Genomic DNA, 20,966 nt, shown 5'->3' with positions numbered 1-20,966 from the left:
ATTTCATCTATAACTTTCCATTACAGTAATAATTAAATTGTATTCTAGATTACCTCATGTATATATGCTGTCACTGATTGTGTAATGTATATATGCTAAAGTTATGACACAACAAAGTTATAACACAAGATTATTATTTTAGGTGGGTAATAACATTTAAAAAGTAGCTAAGCAATTTCATGTTGTATATTTAGCAAATATTTCAAATTTAACAATTATGGGGAGGGGGGAGTGTTACTGTATCTAAATCTACATCTACCCTCTGCAAACTTCTATGAAGTGCAAGGAAGAAGATACTTCCCATTGTATCAGTTATTTGGGCTTCTCCCCACTTCATTTGCACATGGAGTAGAAAAGAATGACTGCTTAATAGAATGGAATATTCATACTAGCTGTTGCTCTTCCACTAGCAATAGTACACACATTCATACACACGACCACACAGACATCCAAATGCCCACACCTGTGGCTGCAGGTGTGTAAATGAGCACGACCTCAAAAGGTAGTGTAAACAAGCATGTCTGTTAAGGGAAAGTGAAATGCTTAAGGTAGTGAACAGTGTATTAAGTGGAATTGTATTATGATAAGTAATACTGATGTTTTACAGGATGCTGAAATGTAAAAGAGGTGATACTGCTAGTGGCAAATTAAAAAGAAAATGGAAAGATCAACAAAAGAATGAAACAGATGAGGAGTGAGAAGCACATTTAGAGTTACGATGAGTGAAGTTTGTGAAAAAGAATGATTGCAAGTGCATGAACAACACATTAGTGTAGGGAAGCACAAAGCAAAAGAGATTATAGTTTGGCAGGTAGAATAGTCCAATATGATCCCACCAAAGAGTAAAACAAAAACTAATCATCACTGACATGGATCAGTTTTGTCAGTTATTAAGTGCCAAGAAATTGAGTAGAGAAACACCAGCAAAGTGTTGCATGAGTGGAAAAACTCAATTAGCACCATGGAAAGCGCCTCCCCAGAATTATTTGATTACATGACTGCAACAATTCCGGAATCAAAACATGTACATCTGGTTTCAAAGAACATCATTTGCTCTACCACCATGAGCAGCGAAGATCATCAGTTGTGTGTTTCCAATTAAAGGACAAGTCTATTATAGATCTGAATCATTGTATTATTGCTAAATGAATCTCTCAAACTTTGGCAAGTGTGTATCATTGATGATAAACAAACAAAAGTCTATCAAAGCTATGCAGATATATGTGGATTGAGACGGGGAAATAATCGAAGAACTGCAGAGAACTATACATAAGTACAGACAATTGGTTTACGTATTCAAAACGGCATGGGATCAGAGAATTCCAATAAGTATAAATTTGTGATTAGAGCAGACAAAAATCCAGCTGAAGAAAATGAATGTGGATAGCTGATGTTTTACTGTGGACAGCAAGTACACAGCAAAAACTGGCAAATTGCGATTACAGTTTGCATCAACTGTAGAGTATTTCAGTACAAATGAAAATTTGTACCCTACAGGGACTTGAACCGACACCCCTGGGATAACAAGGCCGCCCAGCAGTGTTAGTGACGTCACACTAAGCGGCCCATAGCCGACTCAGCAGTCCACGGACACCTCCGTACAGACGCGCCTGATGCTAACGATCTTCTGTCTGTCATACAGAAAGGAGCAAACTATAATTCGAACCAAAGACCAAATTATATATATTCTTGTAAACAGCCTAAAGGTTCATAACAAAATACCGATTACATATACGGGCAGGGATAGGTTCTAGAACTCCTCTGAAAAGTGTTTATCTTCAGTACCAGAATGAACATCAAATTGTCAGGTTTTTAAATAGAAAAGCACTTTGTTAGTAACAGACAGCAACAATGAGACTTGCAGTTGATGATTTCTGTGTGGAAAAGGAAATAAGCTGTAGAGAGATTGAAAATGGTAAGTAAAGAGAGCCTCAGCCTTTTGCTCACATTCTTACATGTAATGCACTTGGTTGTTTTCCATTTCCTTACTTTTCATAACATTTTTAATATTGTTTCAAGAAGTGTATCTTCAATAGCAGAGTGAACTTCAAATTGTCAGGCTTTTCTTAAAGGAAAGAGCAGTCCCTTAGTATCACAGTGCAAGACAGAATCTTGTGTTCAGTGATGTCTATGTTAAAAGGAGAATATTTGATATCTATCTTTTGTTTCCATTCTTTATTACTGTGGATACACTTGTAAAAATTCTTGAAAAGAGCTGTCACCATGAACATATGAGTAAATTCACAATAGTCATGTGTTTTATGAGATAAAGCGAACTCTTGTTACCTTATTGTAAACGAAAGTTGTGAGGGTTTTGCTATGTATGACAGTGTTTAAGATAATTTACTTTCAGTGTAATAGCTTGAAAATGTTAAGTCCTGCTGTCAGTTGGCATTTGTCACCACCTGTATGCGAGTTTTAAAGCTAAATAGTGTCCTGACAATTATAAAATAGTGACAAAGTTCCTCAATCGATTAAACTTATTCCTGTGCACATATGTAATCGGCATTTCGTTATGAACCTTTATTCTGTTTACAAGAATATATATAATTTGGTCTTTGGTTCGAATTATAGACCGAGCGAGGTGGGGCAGTGGTTAGCACACTGGACTCGCATTCGGGAGGACGACGGTTCAATCCCGTCTCCGGCCATCCTGATTTAGGTTTTCCGTGATTTCCCTAAATCGCTTCAGGCAAATGCCGGGATGGTTCCTTTGAAAGGGCACGGCCGATTTCCTTCCCCTTCATTTCCTCACCCGAGCTTGCGCTCCGTCTCTAATGACCTCGTTGTCGACGGGACGTTAAACACTAACCACCACCTCGAATTATAGTTCGCTCCTTTCTGTATGACGGACAGAAGATTGTTAGCATCAGGCGCGTCTGTACGGAGGTGTCCGTGGACTGCTGCGTCGGCTATGGGCCGCTTAGTGTGACGTCACTAACACTGCTGGGCGGCCTTGTTATCCCGGGGGTGTCACTTGAACCCCGGTTTCCTGCCTGTCATGAGTTGTTGCCTTGACCATTTTGGCTATCTGAGCACACCTCCAGAAGTGTCCCAAATCTCTCTCTCTCCCTTGTGCTTGCGCTGTGATTCTCACAGTTTTTGAATTCATTCTTAATAGAATATGGCTGTTGATCATCAATACAGTGTCCCACATTGTGCTACAGTATTGCATTCCACAGCAAGGCAATGGTGAGAGAAAGTGTCTCACCCTGTGCTCGAATCATGGTAATATAGTGTGAGCATAAGGTAGCGAAGACACCATGACGAATGGAGATTTGGGCCGTTCCAGTAGGCAGGATCAAAGAGCTGAAGTGGTTATGGTGTCTGCTCGTGACAAGCAGGAAATCTGGGTTTGAGTCCTGGTCTGGCACTAAATTTTCATCTAGTCTGAAATATTCTTCAGCTGATGCAGAATCGTAATCACAATTTCTGAGTTCATTCTTAACAGAATACAGCTGTTGATAATCAACACAATGTCTCACACTGAACTACAGTAAGAAGAGAAGGATTACAAAAGATTGTTCTCGCAATGCACTCAAATATCCAGAGAGAGAGAGAGAGAGAGAGAGAGAGAGAGAGAGAGAGAGAGAGAGAGAGAGAGAGAGAGAGAGAGAGAGATTGATTTTACATCCAAGCATTCAGTTTCAGAATAAATGTCCAAGCAATTGTAGTAATGCACATACTGTCTTGTGTATATCCTGCCCATTATTTAAAAACCTCAAGTAAACACTGACACAGAGGTTCTTACTACCTCAATTCCATGGTCCACTCACCAACATAAATTTTAGGTGTGTTTAAGTTGCACATTTCCCCTAGAAGTCTGTGACATTCATGTGTGTGTTGAGGAAAGGAGGGGTGTCTACAGAATTTTTCGCAGACAATGGTGCTAGAATGTATAGTCAGAGAGAAAGAAATATGAGTAGAACACAACTCATCCACAATCCAAAATGTGTATCAAAAACGTTATCTATGTGTGTGCTGTAGCAACTCGAGTATCACTGAGACCAAACACAGCACCTAACATGTATAGGTTGACAGATTTATTACTCTACACTACCATGAAGTTTGTGAAGCACAATATGTATTTAAAAGAAATCAGATACATCAAAATACAGGTTTAGATTAAATGCAAAAACTGAAAAACTTCAACTCTTGACTTTCTTGATACTATAGTTCAAAAACTTGTACAAATGTGAGCAAATTTTGCAGTAAAACTTGGGAAAATAAATAAAGTCAATTTAGCAAAACAGTAAAACAAATGAATATAATTAAGAATCAAAATTGACTAAAGCAAATGGGCATATCAGGTGAGACTCAAAACAACTGAAAGAAAACAGCAAGGAAGTTTAGTTTAGCCATTTCTCTAATGTAGTCTGCATACAACTTAGACAGCAGCTCTTTGAATGTACAACACTTAACGAACTGGTGTGAACAATGAGAAAAATTGAAAAAAATCTGCATATTAACATTATTTGTAGGTTGACATATCTGTTCAAATAAATCAAATCCCTAAGAATATCGGAATCTCCTAGACTGATACTTGACTATTTCTGTCTGCTCACTTTACACACATCCAGTGCCTGAGGTTTACTCACTGATTTTGCTCTACTCATATGGTGTTCATTGTCTACATAATTTTTATTCTTACTCATGTAGTCATACACTGATATCATGCAAAATCTAGTTACAGTGGTGAGGTTTGTTACACACTGCATTCAGTCAGGGTGATTCCCATTTTAGTCACTTCTAACTTAACACTATCAAATGCTTATGCAGTGAGAAAAATGAGGGCACTGATTTTTAACTATGCTCTAAACACACATGAAAAACTAATCACTCACTTACACTGAAATCATATCTTGTATTAAAGTAGGATGATATGCAACTTCCCATCACCTGCATATTAATAACAAAAATGGTTATATAAACAAATGATAAGAAAAAAGTGACACTCTGAGCAATATTTAGAAAATAACAACACACTCGACAGCTAAACTCTCCATATCAGTGGTCTTAGTTTTGTCACCCATCTCATTATGACTTCAGACTGACAGATGGTACACGAATGTTAATTCACAATCTTCTGCAACAGAAACAGTATTTGTTTTACTACATAACAGTTCAGAGCATTTTCATGGCTTAAAGATTTCAGTATCATCAAAGCTAAACTTAAAAAAAAGTTGTGATTCTTTAGTTTCTCCCAGCGTATTTGTTGTTCGTCAATGCACCTGACGGTGGCGACGTGTCTGCTCGCTGAAATATTGTGCCCATTAGACACTATGAACCGGAAGTATACCCGTGGATGTTAGAGTTAAAAAAAGTTGTCTTGTAAAATAATTTTTTTCTGGTCGATTTATTATTATGGAGAAGCTGTAAATTTATTATTAATACATAATTTACAGAGTTGTACACATCATGCTTTCAGAGCATCTGTCTCCAACACCAAAGAAGTTATTACAAGAGAGGAAACTTCCCTTACTACTACTGGCAAGGAAAACACCCTTGGCAAAGTCGCTGTCAATGCCAGATATGGATAACAGAGTGAAAAAACGTCAACGACTTATGGTGTAAGTTTTTCATGATGCAGATATTTCACAAAATTATGCATGCGAAAATAGTTGTACCTGTTATCTGCTACATACTGATAATACACTTATATTTAGAATTCATGTGCTGTATCAATTTTAGTGGGCAGTATGTACAAATTCGAAAATTTTTGTACTAACTGGTGTAGTAGTAATAATAAAATTTAATCAGCATCAAATAATCCATACAATCCGTAGTATAATGCAGCTTCAGGACATCATGCAGATTATTTTTCTGAATACATGAGGAAAAAATACTGAAGTTCACAATTTATGAAGTGGAGTTTTAGATTAACAACAAATTTTAAATTTTAAGACATTTTATGTTTGTTAATAAGTAAGAACAGTGTTATAAATTTTTTATCATCATTGGATTTCTTGTGTTATCTTGAAATTTTTAGAGTGATGACTATTAAATGAAAAGTGTAATTAATACTGTTAGTTTCCATATTCGACGTTAGTTTATTATTGGATGAAAATTCAATATTCATTATTTATACTTAATTGACAGTCTTACTTTCCTGCAAAGTGACCATCTTCCCCATCCAAACCTTTCCTCCCTCATCCAATATTTCCTGTCCATGTAGTAACAATATGACAAGTCTCAGGTGAATCATTAACTCAAGTGTTTTCATATATGATACGGTCTGCATCTGAATCCTTTTGATAAGATATTACTTGCAAATTAAATGTAAGAAACATCCTGTGTGAACAAATTGCCATCGATCCCATCTCAGTGTTCACCACTGTCTTCAGTGCCTTTTTGGAATAAATTAGTCTGACAAACAAAGTTCCATGGTAAATATAACAACTGTCAGTACAAGTACTAGTAATGCAAAATACTACTTTTTGGATGATCTATGAAGCTGAGAGAATACTCATTTAGTATCTTCCCTCAAACCATTTGAAGTCTTGTACCTAAAAAATCATGGATTTGTTACATCTGTGCAGCAGAATGAAAGAGAAAGTGGAGTATGGTACAGCTGTGGTTATGATTGTAACATCAAATGCAAAGTATAGATACAAAGTAAGTTCTGAGACTACCAAAAATTAAGTTTAAAATTATGTAAAAAGAATTTTTAATAATATCAGTTCTCTCTAGCCACACACTAGCAACACCAATTATAGAGGTACTGGAATACTTAGACAATTCTTCAACAGGATTGCTTTTCAGTACTGCCATGATCTTTCACTGAATAAATGCAACTTCCTCAACATGCTCTCCCTGGAGGGACAGACTTGGGCAAAGAACATGAAGTCTGCTCTACCAAATAAGATAAACTGGAGGAGGGGGCATGTTAATAGGGCTCCTATCCCTGTTTTAGCCAAAACCAGATTGACAAGAATGCTTCATTGAGCTCGCACACTGTCGTGCAAGGAAACATAAGTTAAGACACTCTCACATTTTGTGTTCAACAATGAAGACTTCTACATAGAATATCCTCATCACAGTCTTGGCATGATAATTCCTACAGAATCAGAAAATAGGATGAGTGTGGTGTTCAATATTGATTTCAATGCATGCAGGTGATCCATTTAAAGTAACTGAAAATTGGTCAACTGCCTCTTCAACACACACACACACACACACACACACACACACACACACACACACACACTGATCGGCCAGAACATTATGACCACTGATCCACTATCAATATAGACCCATCCAGGCAATAGCACCATGACCTGACAAGGAGTGTCTCCTACTTGGGCATATGCACAAAACATATAGTACCAGTGAGTATGCTGTCCATGCATTGAATGGCCAAGGTGCATGAGATATCTGACTTCAATTGAGGGCAGATTGTGATGACCAGAGGCTCGGCACAAGCATTCCAGAAACTGCATGACTTCTCAGGTGTTCGAAGAGTGCCATGGTGAGTGTCTTCAACAAGAAGCGAAACCCGGATGAAACCAAGCTCAGACATCGTGAGGTTGGGTGGCCACCTCTCATTACAAATGCCATACGTCATAAGTTGGGCAGACTGGTAAAACAGAGGAGATGGCGAACTGTGGTGGAACTAACATCAGACTTTAATGCTGGGGAGAGTACATGTGTGTCTGAAAACACAGTGCACCGAACACTCCTGAGGATGGACCTCCGCATCCAGTGACCTGCGAACATGTCAACATTGACACCACAACATCAGCAACTATGACTGAAATGACCACCATGTGACCATCAGCACTGGATATTGACACAATGGCAGAGCACTGCAAGGTCTGCTTCTTCTTCATGCCAGTGGAAGGACGTGAATCCGTAGTCTCCTAGGGGAACAGCTATTTGTCAAACCTGAACTGCAGGATCGAGGCAAGTTGGTGGTGGCTCCATTATGCTCTGGGGAACATTCACATGGGTATCTGTGGGTCAAGTGGAATTTGTGCAAGGCATCATAATAGCCAAGGAGTATTATTCACTGGTTGCACACCACGTACACCTCTTCATGATATGTTTCCCAATGGCAGTGGCAATTTCCAACAAGATAACGCACCATGCCACAAGGCCAAGACTGTGATGGAGTGGTTCGAGGAATGCAGTTGCAAGTTCCAGTTGATGTGCTGCCGCCCCCCCCTCCCCACCCCCCACGCTGATCAAACATATCTGGGATGACTACATGTGATGCTATATGGAATTTCAAGGTGTGAGAGGAAGGCAAGCATTACACAAAGCTGGTGAAAGGGGACAATCTATATTACATGCCAGAGCAATTGCAATGCTTCTTTTTCATGCTAAAATTAAGTCTCAGAACTTACTGAACCTCATGCTTACACTAAATCTAATAGAAGGTAATGTTATATTGTTCAACCAGTAAATGATATAGGAGAGGGGCTATAAATATAAAAATCAGCATTAAGTCCTAAACCCAATAGGTTAGAGAATATTTTGTTGAACATGCCTTTAAATGCTGGCCTGGGAGGGACATGAAGTGAGGGAATTGGGGGGTAGGTATGTAGCACCTCTGAACTCATCGTGGAGGAGACAAGGGAAATTACATGTTGCACAAAATGAAGAGAAATGAATAGGGAGAGGGACACAGAACAGAAGAAAGCAGTGACTGAAGAGAGGCAAGTATGAGTCTGGATTGGTTTAGTGACGTAGGCACCAAGGCACCAGTGGAAAGGGGTGAAGGTTGGTGTGGGACAAGGGCTAGTGGAGATTGAAGTCATGACAACTGCAGATTTAAACAACAGTGTTGCAGAAGAATAATTTCCATCTGCATAATGAATTACAACTTTTCTAACAAAAATGGTATTAGGGGTCAGGGCAAGAAACAATATGGCACAGATTGTGTATCAACCAATGACGTCATTGTGCACAGCAGTGTGTTTTATAACTGGAGCATCAACTGTGTTCTCTGCCAAAGTCTGTTAGTGCCCATCAATTTTAATTAACAGCTGGTTGGTAGGCATACAAGACTGCAAAGCTAACAGTGGAAGTGGCATAAAACTCCTTTCACAGGTTGCTAAGTCTCTAACATGGTAGGATACACCTGCGGCAGAGCTGAACAGGATACACTTGCTTGGTGCATGGGATATGTCTTGCACCTGGATCTTCCACAGGGATATGACTCATGTGGTAAGATGTTGGGAGTAGGAGTGAATTCAGGATGGGCCGAGGAGGTATTTTGTAGATTAGGTGGGCAGCCGAATACCACTTTGGGAGGACTGGGAAAGAGTGAGAGTGCGATAGTTGTCATTTCTGAGGCCACCGATATGGGGTCTTGTGCAGGTGAACACCAGTCATTCCTGAATCTTGTGGATGATAACTAACTAAAGTAGCACGATGTGCAGTTTGGCTTTTCTGGTGGGGACAATATGTAAGACCTGGCACTGCCTGCTGAAACACATGTGCACGCGCACATGAGCTCTCTGTCTCTCTCTCTCTCTCTCTCTCTCTCTCTCTCTCTGCCTGACACTTCGTGAGTAATATGACACTGTGAGATGCTGGGGGTACTGGTTGGCTGAGTGGAGCTGTACATCCACTTAAATCTGGGTTGGCCGAATTATTTACCCAACATCATACAGGAGATAGATATAGACCGTGTTTTTAGTGACTCCTAGGGCATAAGACCATAACTATGACAGGTGGATAGGATTATATTAATGACGTATGGCAGAAGCATAATGTAGCCCCTCTACCATAGTGTCTGACTGTAGCTATGTGGTCCACACTGATGACTGGACTTGCCTTGTGGCACCCTCTGTGCGTCTGACTGTGTCCCAAATCTCTGGGCAGAGACAGTGTGCTCTATCCCCTGAGGGGCGAGGGGGAAGAGAAGCTGATGAGGTTTTTTATATATGAACTCTTCACAGGTTGTCAGCCGCGTAGCATCGTCATCTCGTAGCAACATTTTGATGGAATGCATCTCCATCATCTTCAGTCGAAGTGTCTGGATATCGTCAGTCATGGCTGATGTATCTGCTGGACTCCTTCCTGCCACCGGCCAATCACGCACCTGCTGAATCACCCGATGTGCCTGGAGCAGCTGGTGTTGGGGGGGATGCATGTGTGGAGTTCGTGTCCCAGCGTCCCTCTCTGTTTGCTCCATCCGTGGCCCTTGGTGGAACTGAAAAGTTCTTCTCTGATTTTCCTGATTGCAGGCTCCCAGGCTGTGGTGAGGTGGTAGCCACTGTCACGGTTGATTAGGTTGTTGTGGAACTGTATTTCTATGGAGTCTTTGATTACTGAATACCAAAATCCATTTTTACTGCATATTTTCTTTGTATGTTCGAAATTGAAGGTGTGCTTCTTGTCAATATTATGTTCCTCCACAGCAGATTTGTTGGTCTGACCCAAGCGTACATGCCTGATGTGTTCATTGCGGCGCTGTGAGATGCAAAGCTGCGTCTGTTCTACATATTGCATCCCACATTCGCATCCGATCTTGTACACACCAGGTGCCGTCAGACCTAGTGGATCCTTGGTTGAACCGGGAAGATCTTTGATTTTTCCTACTGCATGGAAAACGGTCTTCACTTTTTTTCTTGAGAATTCTCATGATCTTGGTCGTTGGAGGACTCGCGTATGTCAAGAATGCACAGCCCATTGCTTTGTCTTCATCTGGTCTCTCTTGTCTCGGTTGAAGTTTTAGGAAACCAGTAATTTTTGCCACATATTTCTTGTTGCCTTAACAGAAATTTCATTTTGTGTATTTGCTTCAATTCTTACAGAGAATTTGTAGTTTTGTAGCTCAACAGATTAAAAGGAAGTTAGCATGTTTAATTTAAAGTTAATTGTGCACTGTCCTGTAATACATTGCACCAGTCACAATGCAGCCCCTCTGTGAATGCTGTTCTCAAACACAGTATGAGTTGCTTGATGTTTGTAAGCAGATGGAAATTGCCATGACTACTGTCAAATGATCGGCAGCTGCTGCAAATCGAAGTGTTGGAAAAGCTCCTCCTGAGAGTTACGTTCCTGTGTTACCAATGGTACCTCAAGCACTACTGTGTTCTGTTGATCCTGTCTCCTCTGCAGGAAGTACGGATCTGTCATTACTTTTCCCTTGACGTGAGTGGCATGTCAATGGTAGATCCAGGCATCCTAGACAGGATAAATGGGTCTAGGGAGGACGATATGTTATACTGATCCCCTCCAACCAACAAGCTTGAGGTACCGCCTACCACTGAAACAGAGCCAGTGGGACTCACTTCACCTGTTTTGGGCAAACCAGCTTTGTTGTGTGTCAAGAGGCAGCAACCATAACAGGGAAGGGGTCTGTTAATCATTGGCAATTGTGACATACAGCGAATAATGGTACCCCTCAGGGAAATTGTAGCAAAGAACAGGAAAGAGCAGCAAGCGTACTCAGTTTGTGGGCCTGGGCACCTTGTACAGCATGTTGGAGTTGCTATTCGAAGAGCAACTGACATAACAGGGTACAACCAACTGCAGATAATGGTGTACAGTGGAGCAAATGATGCCTGTCATCTGGGCTCTGAATTCATACTTAGATCATTACAGTGACTGGCAGGGAAAGTTGAGAAGATCAGCCTTGCGCATGCAGTTCAAACAAAGCTCTCAATTTGCAGCATTAGGTCCAGAACTCATAGTGGCCCACTGGTTCTGAGTCAAGTGGAAGGAGTGAACCAGAGACTTTGAAGATTCTCTGACAAGCTAGACTGTGGCTTCCTAGACTTGGGCTGTAGGGGTTGAGAGCTAAAGGATATCCCTAAATGGGTCAAATGTGCACTGCACATCAGAGGCTGCTTCCCAGGTACCTGACTGTGTGTCGCATACACACAAGGGTTTTTAGATAAGGTGGGACTCCATCCACTCCAGATAATGTCAGCTGTAGGAGATGCAGGAGTATATGTGTAAGATCCAAAAGAATTCTCCTCTGCAAGGGAGAGTATTAAAATCCTTGTACTTAATTATCAAAGCCTTCACAACAAAGTGCCAGAGTTTGAAGTGCTTCTGAAAAGCACTGAAATGCTTAACTCTGTTTTAAAATGTTCCTTTATAATGGAAAACCCAGGAGAAATGCCACAATTTAATCCTTGTAATCACTACTGAAAAGATGAGTGAAATCAGTATTAGTGTCAGAGGCCTTGAGAAGAACTTGGTACTGTTAAAACTAAATGCAGTTCCAGGCCTGATAGAATCCCTATCAGATTCTACACTGAATTTGGCGCTGAGTTAGCCCCATGTACCAATAAACTCTATTGTGGCCCCCTCAAACAAAAAACCATGTCCTGTAGTTGGAAGAAATCAGATGTTTACAAGGAGGATAATAGAAGTGACCCACAAAATTACAGTCCGATATCCTTGACATCAATTTGTTGTAGAATCTTACAACATATTCTGATTTCAAATATAATGAAACCTTTCAAGACAGAATGACTGCCACTATGCCAACCATCATGGATACTGAAAACATCAATCACGCAAAACCCAATTCTTACTTTCCTCACATGACGTACTGAAAAGCCTTGGATAAAGGCAGTCAGGTAGATGCATCATTTCTTGAGTTTTGGAAAGCATTTGATTCAGTGCCAGATATCCAGTTATTGTCAGAACTATGATTTTATGGGGTATCAAGTGAAATTTGTGACAGGATTCTTTGTTAGGGAGGACAAAGCTTGTTATCTTGGATGGAGAGTCATCATCAGATGTAGAAATAGCTTCGAATGTGCCCCAGGGAAGTGTTGGGACCCAAGGTGTGTTCTTGTTGTGTGCATACAATATTAATAGTAATCTCAGACTTTTAGCATATGATGCAGTCATCTATAATGAAGTACTGTCTGAGAGAAACTGTATCAGTTAGATATTGATAAGACGTCAAAGTGGTGCAAATATTGGCAACTTGCTTTAAATATTCAGAAAAATTAATTAGGCACTTAACAAAATGAAAAAACCTAGTACCCTATGACCATAATATCAATTACTCACAGTTGGAATCGGCCAACTTATCAAATTCCTGGGTGTAACAATTTCTAGGAATATGAAATTGGAATGATCACATACTCTCAGTCATAGGTAAAGCAGACTGCAGACTCTGGTTTACGGTAGAACATTGGTGAATGCAATCAGTCTACAAAGGTACAATAGGATGTATCCTGTGCCATGCACTTCAGCAGAGTGTAGATGTGCACGTAGATGTAACGTACCCCCACCCGTTGGCAACACATGCCTATATTCCTGTGTGCACTCATAGAGGTGCCAAATGGCATCCTGCACTACATTTTTCCAAGCATCTTCCACCTTTCATAGTAGTCCGACAACGGTTGTTGCAGGCACTGAAAAATGAGTAAATTCCTGCATCTCACATTCCATACATGTTCAACTGGCAAGAGACCTGGTGACTTTACTGGCCAGGGCAATTGTACATGACGAAGAGCACATTGCATTGCAGCAGCCGTAAGTGGACATGCATTATCCTGATGAAAAAGAATTTGACCTTCCTATCAAAGAAATGACAGTAGCTGGGGATACCAACCTGCGCAGTGTAGCAGAAACACCAAATGTAAATGACAGTTGCCCACTCCATGAAGCCTAGGATTGGAACAGTGTGCCACAGACAAATGCACTCTGAAATAGGCAGATCACCAGGTCTATGCCATACATGTGTACATCCATCACTCACATACAGTCAGTACGTACTCTCATCACAGAAGATGACAGAGCACCATCTTACTCTCCAATCAACTCTTTCATGACACCCGAGTATCCATGCTTGACACTGTCACGGTGTCAGTGGTAGCCTGGCCAGAGGCACATGTGATCATAATCTTGCTGCAACCAGATGGTTCCTAGTGGTCCCTCATGACACAGCAGGGGTCAACATATGCCTGAATTTTGTCCTTGGATGATGATTAATTGGCCACCACAGCTCGCATGATGTGTTCATCTTGATGGGCATATGTACTACAAGGACATACAGAACTTGGTCTACAGATGTGGGAATGTTACACAGGCCACTGTTGAAAGCAGCATCAACCACCTATATGCTGTGCCCAACATGTGCAGCAGTCTGTCAATATGTTCATCCAGCTTCCCACATGCCCACTACAGGAGTTATGTACTCATTAGTGGGGCATGGTTGTACCCAGAATGAATGTTGCAAACACTATTCACTTCTAAACCCAGAACTGTTACTTCTGCAGAGTCAAACTAGAGGATGCACAGACAGGCCTCCTGAAAGCAATCTGATTGCTGATGACCCTGATACATGAATCTAAAACCCTAAGACTCCTCAGTACGCACATATTATACCCCGGTGCCACTGAACATAGTCCTTGAGGGTGCTGCATTTTGTTTCTTGCCAGTATATATGTAACACTTTCCAGAGAAGAGAAATTAGTTTGTTTCACCAGAACATTAGAAGGCTGAAAAACATGGTAGATGAGACTGTCAGAAAGACTTGAAAAATACCTTAGTGATAGATGTTCTGTGTCTCTCTGAACATCATGTAAACCACAGTGACTGAGAAGGTAAATATCAGGGATTATGCAATGGCATCATTTTCATGTAGAGTTAACATGGAAGAATGAGGGGTTGTAATGTTTGTAAATATTGGACACAGTCAAAAATATTAAAACACGCTTTCTTTGGCATAGATCAGAAACTAGAAGCATGTGCTTGTGAGTTGATACTGCACGATACTTCTCTTACAATTGTAACAGTCAGCAGATCCCCTCTCAAAAACTTAATTACTTATGAGAAATATAGACGAGTCACAGAGATACCTGGCAGACAGCAAGAAATAATTAGTAGTTTGTGGAGGTTTAAATATGGGTTTCTTAAGATTCTGACAAGAAAAATGAACTGATATCATTATTGGACTGTTTTACTCTGATTTTAGGGATAACTTTTCAAACTTCTCTGCAGCAAGATAGCAGGACCCTGATTGATAACATTTTTATAGACAATTGTCACTACGTTGTAGCAAATAATGTGCACACAATTGTTACTGGACTACCTGATGATGATGCACAATTAATGGAAATAAACAATGTAGTAATTAACAGCTATCAGGTATGTTCATTCAAAGCAGGCAGGCTTATTAAAGAGAATAGGGTGCAATGTTCCAAACCTAAGTTAAAAGAATTGCTATGGGCTGAAGTATACACAGGGTGAATCAGAACGTAGACAGACTTTAGGTTGTTGAGGGATAGCTTCTGAGTATTATGGTGTAAGGGGCTCGAGATGTCCAGTGGCTAATAACAGATTTGCTGCATTTCATTTGGTTTCTTGCTCCATTTAGCTTTATATCTGTATTGCACTGAAAATACTGATCAACAGTGCAAATTTCAACAGTATGGGCTGTGTGTGTCTTCTTCCCATTCTCACTGTACTAGCTGTTTCCCTCTTTAATTCATTGTCTTCAAGTTTGCATTCAGTACTGCTCAGTTCTGTCTATGGTTTTGCACTCCAGCAGTGTTAACTGTGTGTCAGCACTGATACAAGCAGTATTACGAGTAGGTTTACTGATAAGAGTTGGCTGATATGCACCTCAGGTATGGGTTAATGAATGAAAGGGAAGAGCCAGTATGACAACACAAAGTTGAGCTGTCTCCACAGCTACATCAGCCACATTAGCAGTACACCAATGAGAAACCAAATCCTGCATTTTGTGTCACACATTTTCATGACTACACATTACAGGCTTTTTGACTGTTGTGAAGATATTTTCCCTGAACAAATCCATTGGCATAACAGACTGAATAAATCATTATTACATTTTTATTCTGTAACGAGCCTCTGGAGACCTTTCACCCCCTATACCAAAATGCTTGGACAATACCCTTGATGCTTGGATGGTACCCTCAAACAACTTCTGAAATTTGTCAGTGGAGTTCTGGTTGACCCTGTATAGAAAGAGTGTGTAATGGGAAATGCAATACATTTCATAGTATATTTGTGTTAATGTTTGACAGTAGATTTCCTAAAAAGGTATCCAGAAATCCATTTAAAAAAATAAGCCATGGCTGAGTATGAGATTAAAAATATCATGTAGGAGGAAAAGGGAAATTTATATAGAGGCCAGAATATGTCAAGATGCTACATTACTTGCATTCTAGAATAAATACTGTAATATTGTAGGAAAGCCATCAAACTGTTCAGAAAAATGAAAATCCTGCCAGAAATCAATAATGCAGGCAATATATTTGGTGTTGTGAAATGGGACAACCACTCAGGGTACAAGATACCACAATACCACAACAGTTAAACTAAATGACAACGTTATGACTGGTAATTCATAAGTTGCAAATACTTGTAACAATTAAATTCTAAATGTAGCAGTAAAAGAGTAAGAGACAATATTAAAAACATCATTCCACAAAATTTTAAGCAACTATTAGTAGCACCAACACCCTTCAATGAAAATAACAGAACTACAAAAAAATCTAAAAAAACAAAATATCATGTGGTGTTGATGAAACTAAGAAACAAATTCCTGAAAGAATGAGTAATGTTGTAATGCATGACTGGCATTGGAGATTTTCCATATACCTGAAAATATGCTTTTGTTAAACCTCTTCATGAAGATGACAAAAAAAGTCTTAAACAATTATTGTCCTCTTCCTTACTGACATGTTTTTCCTACATGTCTGAAAAAAGTAATGTACTCAAAAGCAGTCTGACACTTGAATAGGAACAAATTAAGTGTATCGCAGTTTGGATTCCAGAAGGGAAGCTTGACTGAGATTGCTATTTATACATTCTCACCAAATACTATAAGCCTCATATAATAAAAAATTGTCACTTGGTATTTTTTTAATATTTTCATGGCACATGACTGTGTAGACCATGCCACTCTTACAGAAACTTAAGTTATATGCAGTAGATGGCTTTACAAGCTGGTTTGAGTCATTCTTAACCAACAGAATGCAAAAAATGGTTATACTGAGTAATTCATTGTATAAGACGCAGAAAATTATACAGACTGGATGAAATCAGAGTCTCAAAAGGTTCAATTTTGGGTCCACCACTATTCCTCACGTGAGTGAATGACCTTCCAATTAACTTACATCAAACAAAATTGGTACTTTTGCAGATGACACTAGTGTTCTAATAAATCTCATTACAGAGAAGGCAAGAGAAGATATAGTTAATTATGTTCTTCAAAGAATTACTAAACTGAAACTTCCCAGCAGATTAAAACTGTGTGTCATACTGACAGACTAGAAAGGCAAAGATCCTGAGTTCAAGTTTCATTCCAACATACAATTTTAATCTGCCAGGAAGTTTCATATCAGAGCATACTCCATTGCCGAGGGAAAATTTCATTCCGGAATTATTAAGTTGCTTTCTGAAAATGAACCCTCCAATAACTTTGAGAACACACTATATTAAGTTATGTACAACAAATAGTCATACCAACAATTGCTTTAGTTCAAGAACTGGAGTCAGTAAACAGGATAGAATAGTCCATCTTTTTGGATTTACATACCGATGAAAAATTGAAGCACCATATTAATCAACAGCTCAAACAATAAAGTTCAGCTGCTTTTGCTCTTAGAATAATTGCTAGCATTGGAAACAAACAAATCAGCCTCTTGATATTTTTTGCATATTTCCACTCAGTAACGTCATGCAGGATAATGTTGTGGGGTATCTTATCACTTAGAATGTATAAATTATTGTACAAAAGCAAACAGTAAGAATAATATTTGGTGTTGACCATGACCATAAGGTACGCACCTTATCAAGGACTTAAGAATTTATCTGCACCATCAGAATGCATAAATTTGCTAAAGAATTTCATCACAGGTAATCCTCCACAATTCAAGAACAACAGTGATTTCTATATCTACAGCACTACATGGAAAAATGGAATGTATTAACCATTATTGAGACAGTCACTGGCTCAGAAAGGAGTTAAACATGCAGCAAGTTTTTGATCATTTGCTCAAGGATACAAAATTACTGACATGTAGCAAAGCAGGTTTTTAATATAACCTTAAATTATTTTTTCCTGGACACCCCCATTCATTCCATAGATGAAATTTTTTTAAGAACATGTACATTTTAAATAATATAGTTTGTGTATTTCCAAGAGTAAGACTAAAAATTACATTCATTAATGTTAAAACTAATCACGTATACATATCCTGTAAGCTGACTCATTCCAGGTCATTTCGATAAAAGAATTGTTCAAATGATAAAATGGTTTATGAAAATGTAATTAACTATCTGCCGGCCAGTGTGGCCAAGCGGTTCTAGGCGCTACAGTCTGAACGCGTGACTGCTACAGTCGCAGGTTCGAATCCTGCCTCGGGCATGGATGTGTGTGATGTCCTTAGGTTAGTTAGGTTTAAGTAGTTCTAAATTCTAGGTGACTGATGACCTGAGTAGTTAAGTCCCATAGCTCTCAGAGCCATTTGAACTAACTATCTAACTAACTAACAAGCTCACATGTTGTGTGGTTTCTCTTGGTTCCTGTGTCATGTTGTGAAACCTACATGAGATTGAACTCTGTACATTACATTCCTGCACTGTTGTTTGTCTTTGGCTGGTACCCAAAGATTTCTTTCAGTTTTTGCACTTTGTAAATAGTACCTGAGTTTGATTTTCAAAAGCTTTGATCTCAAGAGTTGGTGGTGCTCAGTTTACTGCTGCATGAATGTCTTTAGTACTGAAATTGAAGAACAGAGCAGTGTACCCCAGACAGTTTTCTGTTCAAGATATTGAATCACATTGACTGGCTCTGTACACAGAAAGATAAATTAATAATACATTTCCTTAATGTACTGCTGAGTCAGCTTCATCGTATGAAAAGTGAATGTCCATACAAATCTTTCAGCACATCAGTTTGCTTCATGGTGAATGGAGTGATTTTGAAATGGGATTGCCATTTTGTTGTCAGAAAAATTTGAATTCCTGTGATGAAACTTATGGGTTGTTCTCCATAAATATTGATTTTTGGCAGCCCTTCGATTGAGAAGGTTCTTAACAAAGCTTGGATTATGTTCATAGAAATTATAGATGAAAGTTTTATCACATGTGGAAAAATGTGTCAGTAACAATCAGCCACTTGACTTCCTAAATATGGCCCTGCATATTCAGTGTGTAAACTTGACTAGGGTTTTGATGCCTATGGTCACAGGAAATATTGTCTTGCTGAACTGACTAGTATTTCTGGTGTAAGTAGCATTTAGCCATCATCACTTCCATGTCTTCATTTATATTTTTCCAACAGCAAAACTATCTGGCAAATCATCTTGTATGTACAATGCCCCAGTGGAATTGATGGAGTAGAGATGGGCAAACTAGTTCATCCTTGGAAACTAGTTCACTGGTGATTGCTCTTTTTTGGGAATTGTTCATTTTGACTCATTCACCATTCATTTGTGCATTTGTGCATGGTATATGGTTCTTATGAAAAACTGAAAATTAGTAGCATAGGTTACTAAAGTACGGAAGGCACCAAGCAGGAGCACTTGCCTCCCCCTTGAGTACAGTGTTTTTATTCATTACAGAATTGTCCCACACTTGTAGAAGTAATTTTGGTGATTCTGCCAAACCTCTCGTTTAGCCAATTGTAGTGTTATGTGGATTATTGCAGTGAAATAATATAAGGTGGCGCACGAAAATCTGCTCCAAATACAGACTTCTCGCCAATTATGCACGATTTACTGACAGCTATGAGCAGAATAAATAAACATGAAATAACTAGGCAGTAAGGAAATAACAAATAAGCTAATGCAAACAACTTCAAAACAATAGACGATGCGTGGTGGGCAGTCTAGTACTCAGGCCAATTTTTTGTGTGCCACCCTGTACCACTGAAATAATATTGTAGAGTTAACATATTCTCTACACAAAATGTGAGACCAGACACTTGATTATGGAATGTGGGCTTCATTCGGTTGTAAGTCAGTCTGCCTTCCATAACAATGAACATGCAGTTTTATCCTGGATTAAAAAAAAAAAAAAAAAAAAGAAGAAGAAAAAAAGAGAGACAGAAAATGGCCACTCATGTATGCCGTGCCGACTTCCTTTGCATGTCTAATAACAAAAAAACTTGTCTTTTTATAAGTACGTCTTCTGCTATTTATCAAAATAATGAAGTAAGCTGGTATGTCCTATCGTTGCCTGAAGAGGTATGTGTTTCACACAATTTTTATGTAATTTACGTAATTATAAAATACATTTTAATTAGGGTTCATGGACACTGAATAGAATGCGAAAAGATGCAGAAGTCCTGAGTTCAAGATACATTTGAAACAAATCTAGAACGGGCATGCGCAGTGAACGAAATGAACAACAACTCGGTACTGAACTAACTAGGAGCAGTTGGCGGTGGAACTGCGATGAGTGGCCGCGTGAAGGAGTAGTCCAGCTGATGGAGACCAAGACAGAGATGGGAAGGGGACCGAGGCTGTAATGAGACCGGCCGATGTGCCATTGTGGGAATGGGACTGACCGTTTTCTGTTCCCAGGAACTATAAGTAGAAAGCCGCAACCGGAGTGAACTATGAAAGACCGTTCCCTAGAAATCATTCCTCACTCCTTCCATTCATCTTGGTGAACCATTCCTTTGGACCTGTTAGTTTGTGAACAACCCATCTCTACGAGGAAGCATTTGATGCACTTTGGGTTTCAGTACTTCCGAAATCACCACTTGTCTTCCCTGATTCTGAATGTACCACACCACCACCTTTGTAGCCAATGAGAGCATGTCTCATGTGCCAGTATGATTTAATGTCTGGTTCATTGATAAAATTTTTATCTAGTGTTTTATTTGATTTTGATCACATTGAATCCTTCAGCACAAGATTTGGAGTCAAGTTGGCATTTAATGAAAAATGCAATCCAAATCAAAACATATATCAGCAGCAGACTCAAAACTTTCATCCCACACTGTTGATAGTCTGGATAGTAAGGTAGTCAGGACAGTAAGTCTGCATTTACACTGTTTATCTGAG

The 20,966-nt window shown here is 39.3% G+C and overlaps 1 protein-coding gene across 2 annotated transcripts in view; it reads left to right on the top strand.

The window, feature by feature from the left end:
- Positions 1-20,966, top strand: part of LOC124798102 (NADPH oxidase 5) — a 495,656-nt gene that overhangs the window by 365,260 nt on the left and 109,430 nt on the right. For both annotated transcript variants that reach the window (XM_047261353.1, XM_047261352.1), the window contains exon 14: positions 5,429-5,570. In XM_047261353.1, coding sequence (XP_047117309.1) covers positions 5,429-5,570 — 142 coding nt within the window. The remainder of the gene's footprint in view (positions 1-5,428; positions 5,571-20,966) is intronic.

This window comes from Schistocerca piceifrons, chromosome 5, assembly GCF_021461385.2.
Source record: "Schistocerca piceifrons isolate TAMUIC-IGC-003096 chromosome 5, iqSchPice1.1, whole genome shotgun sequence".
NCBI lineage: Eukaryota > Metazoa > Arthropoda > Insecta > Orthoptera > Acrididae > Schistocerca > Schistocerca piceifrons.
The sequence above is the reverse complement of the archived record's forward strand: the minus strand, read 5'-3'. Positions and strand labels throughout refer to the sequence as shown.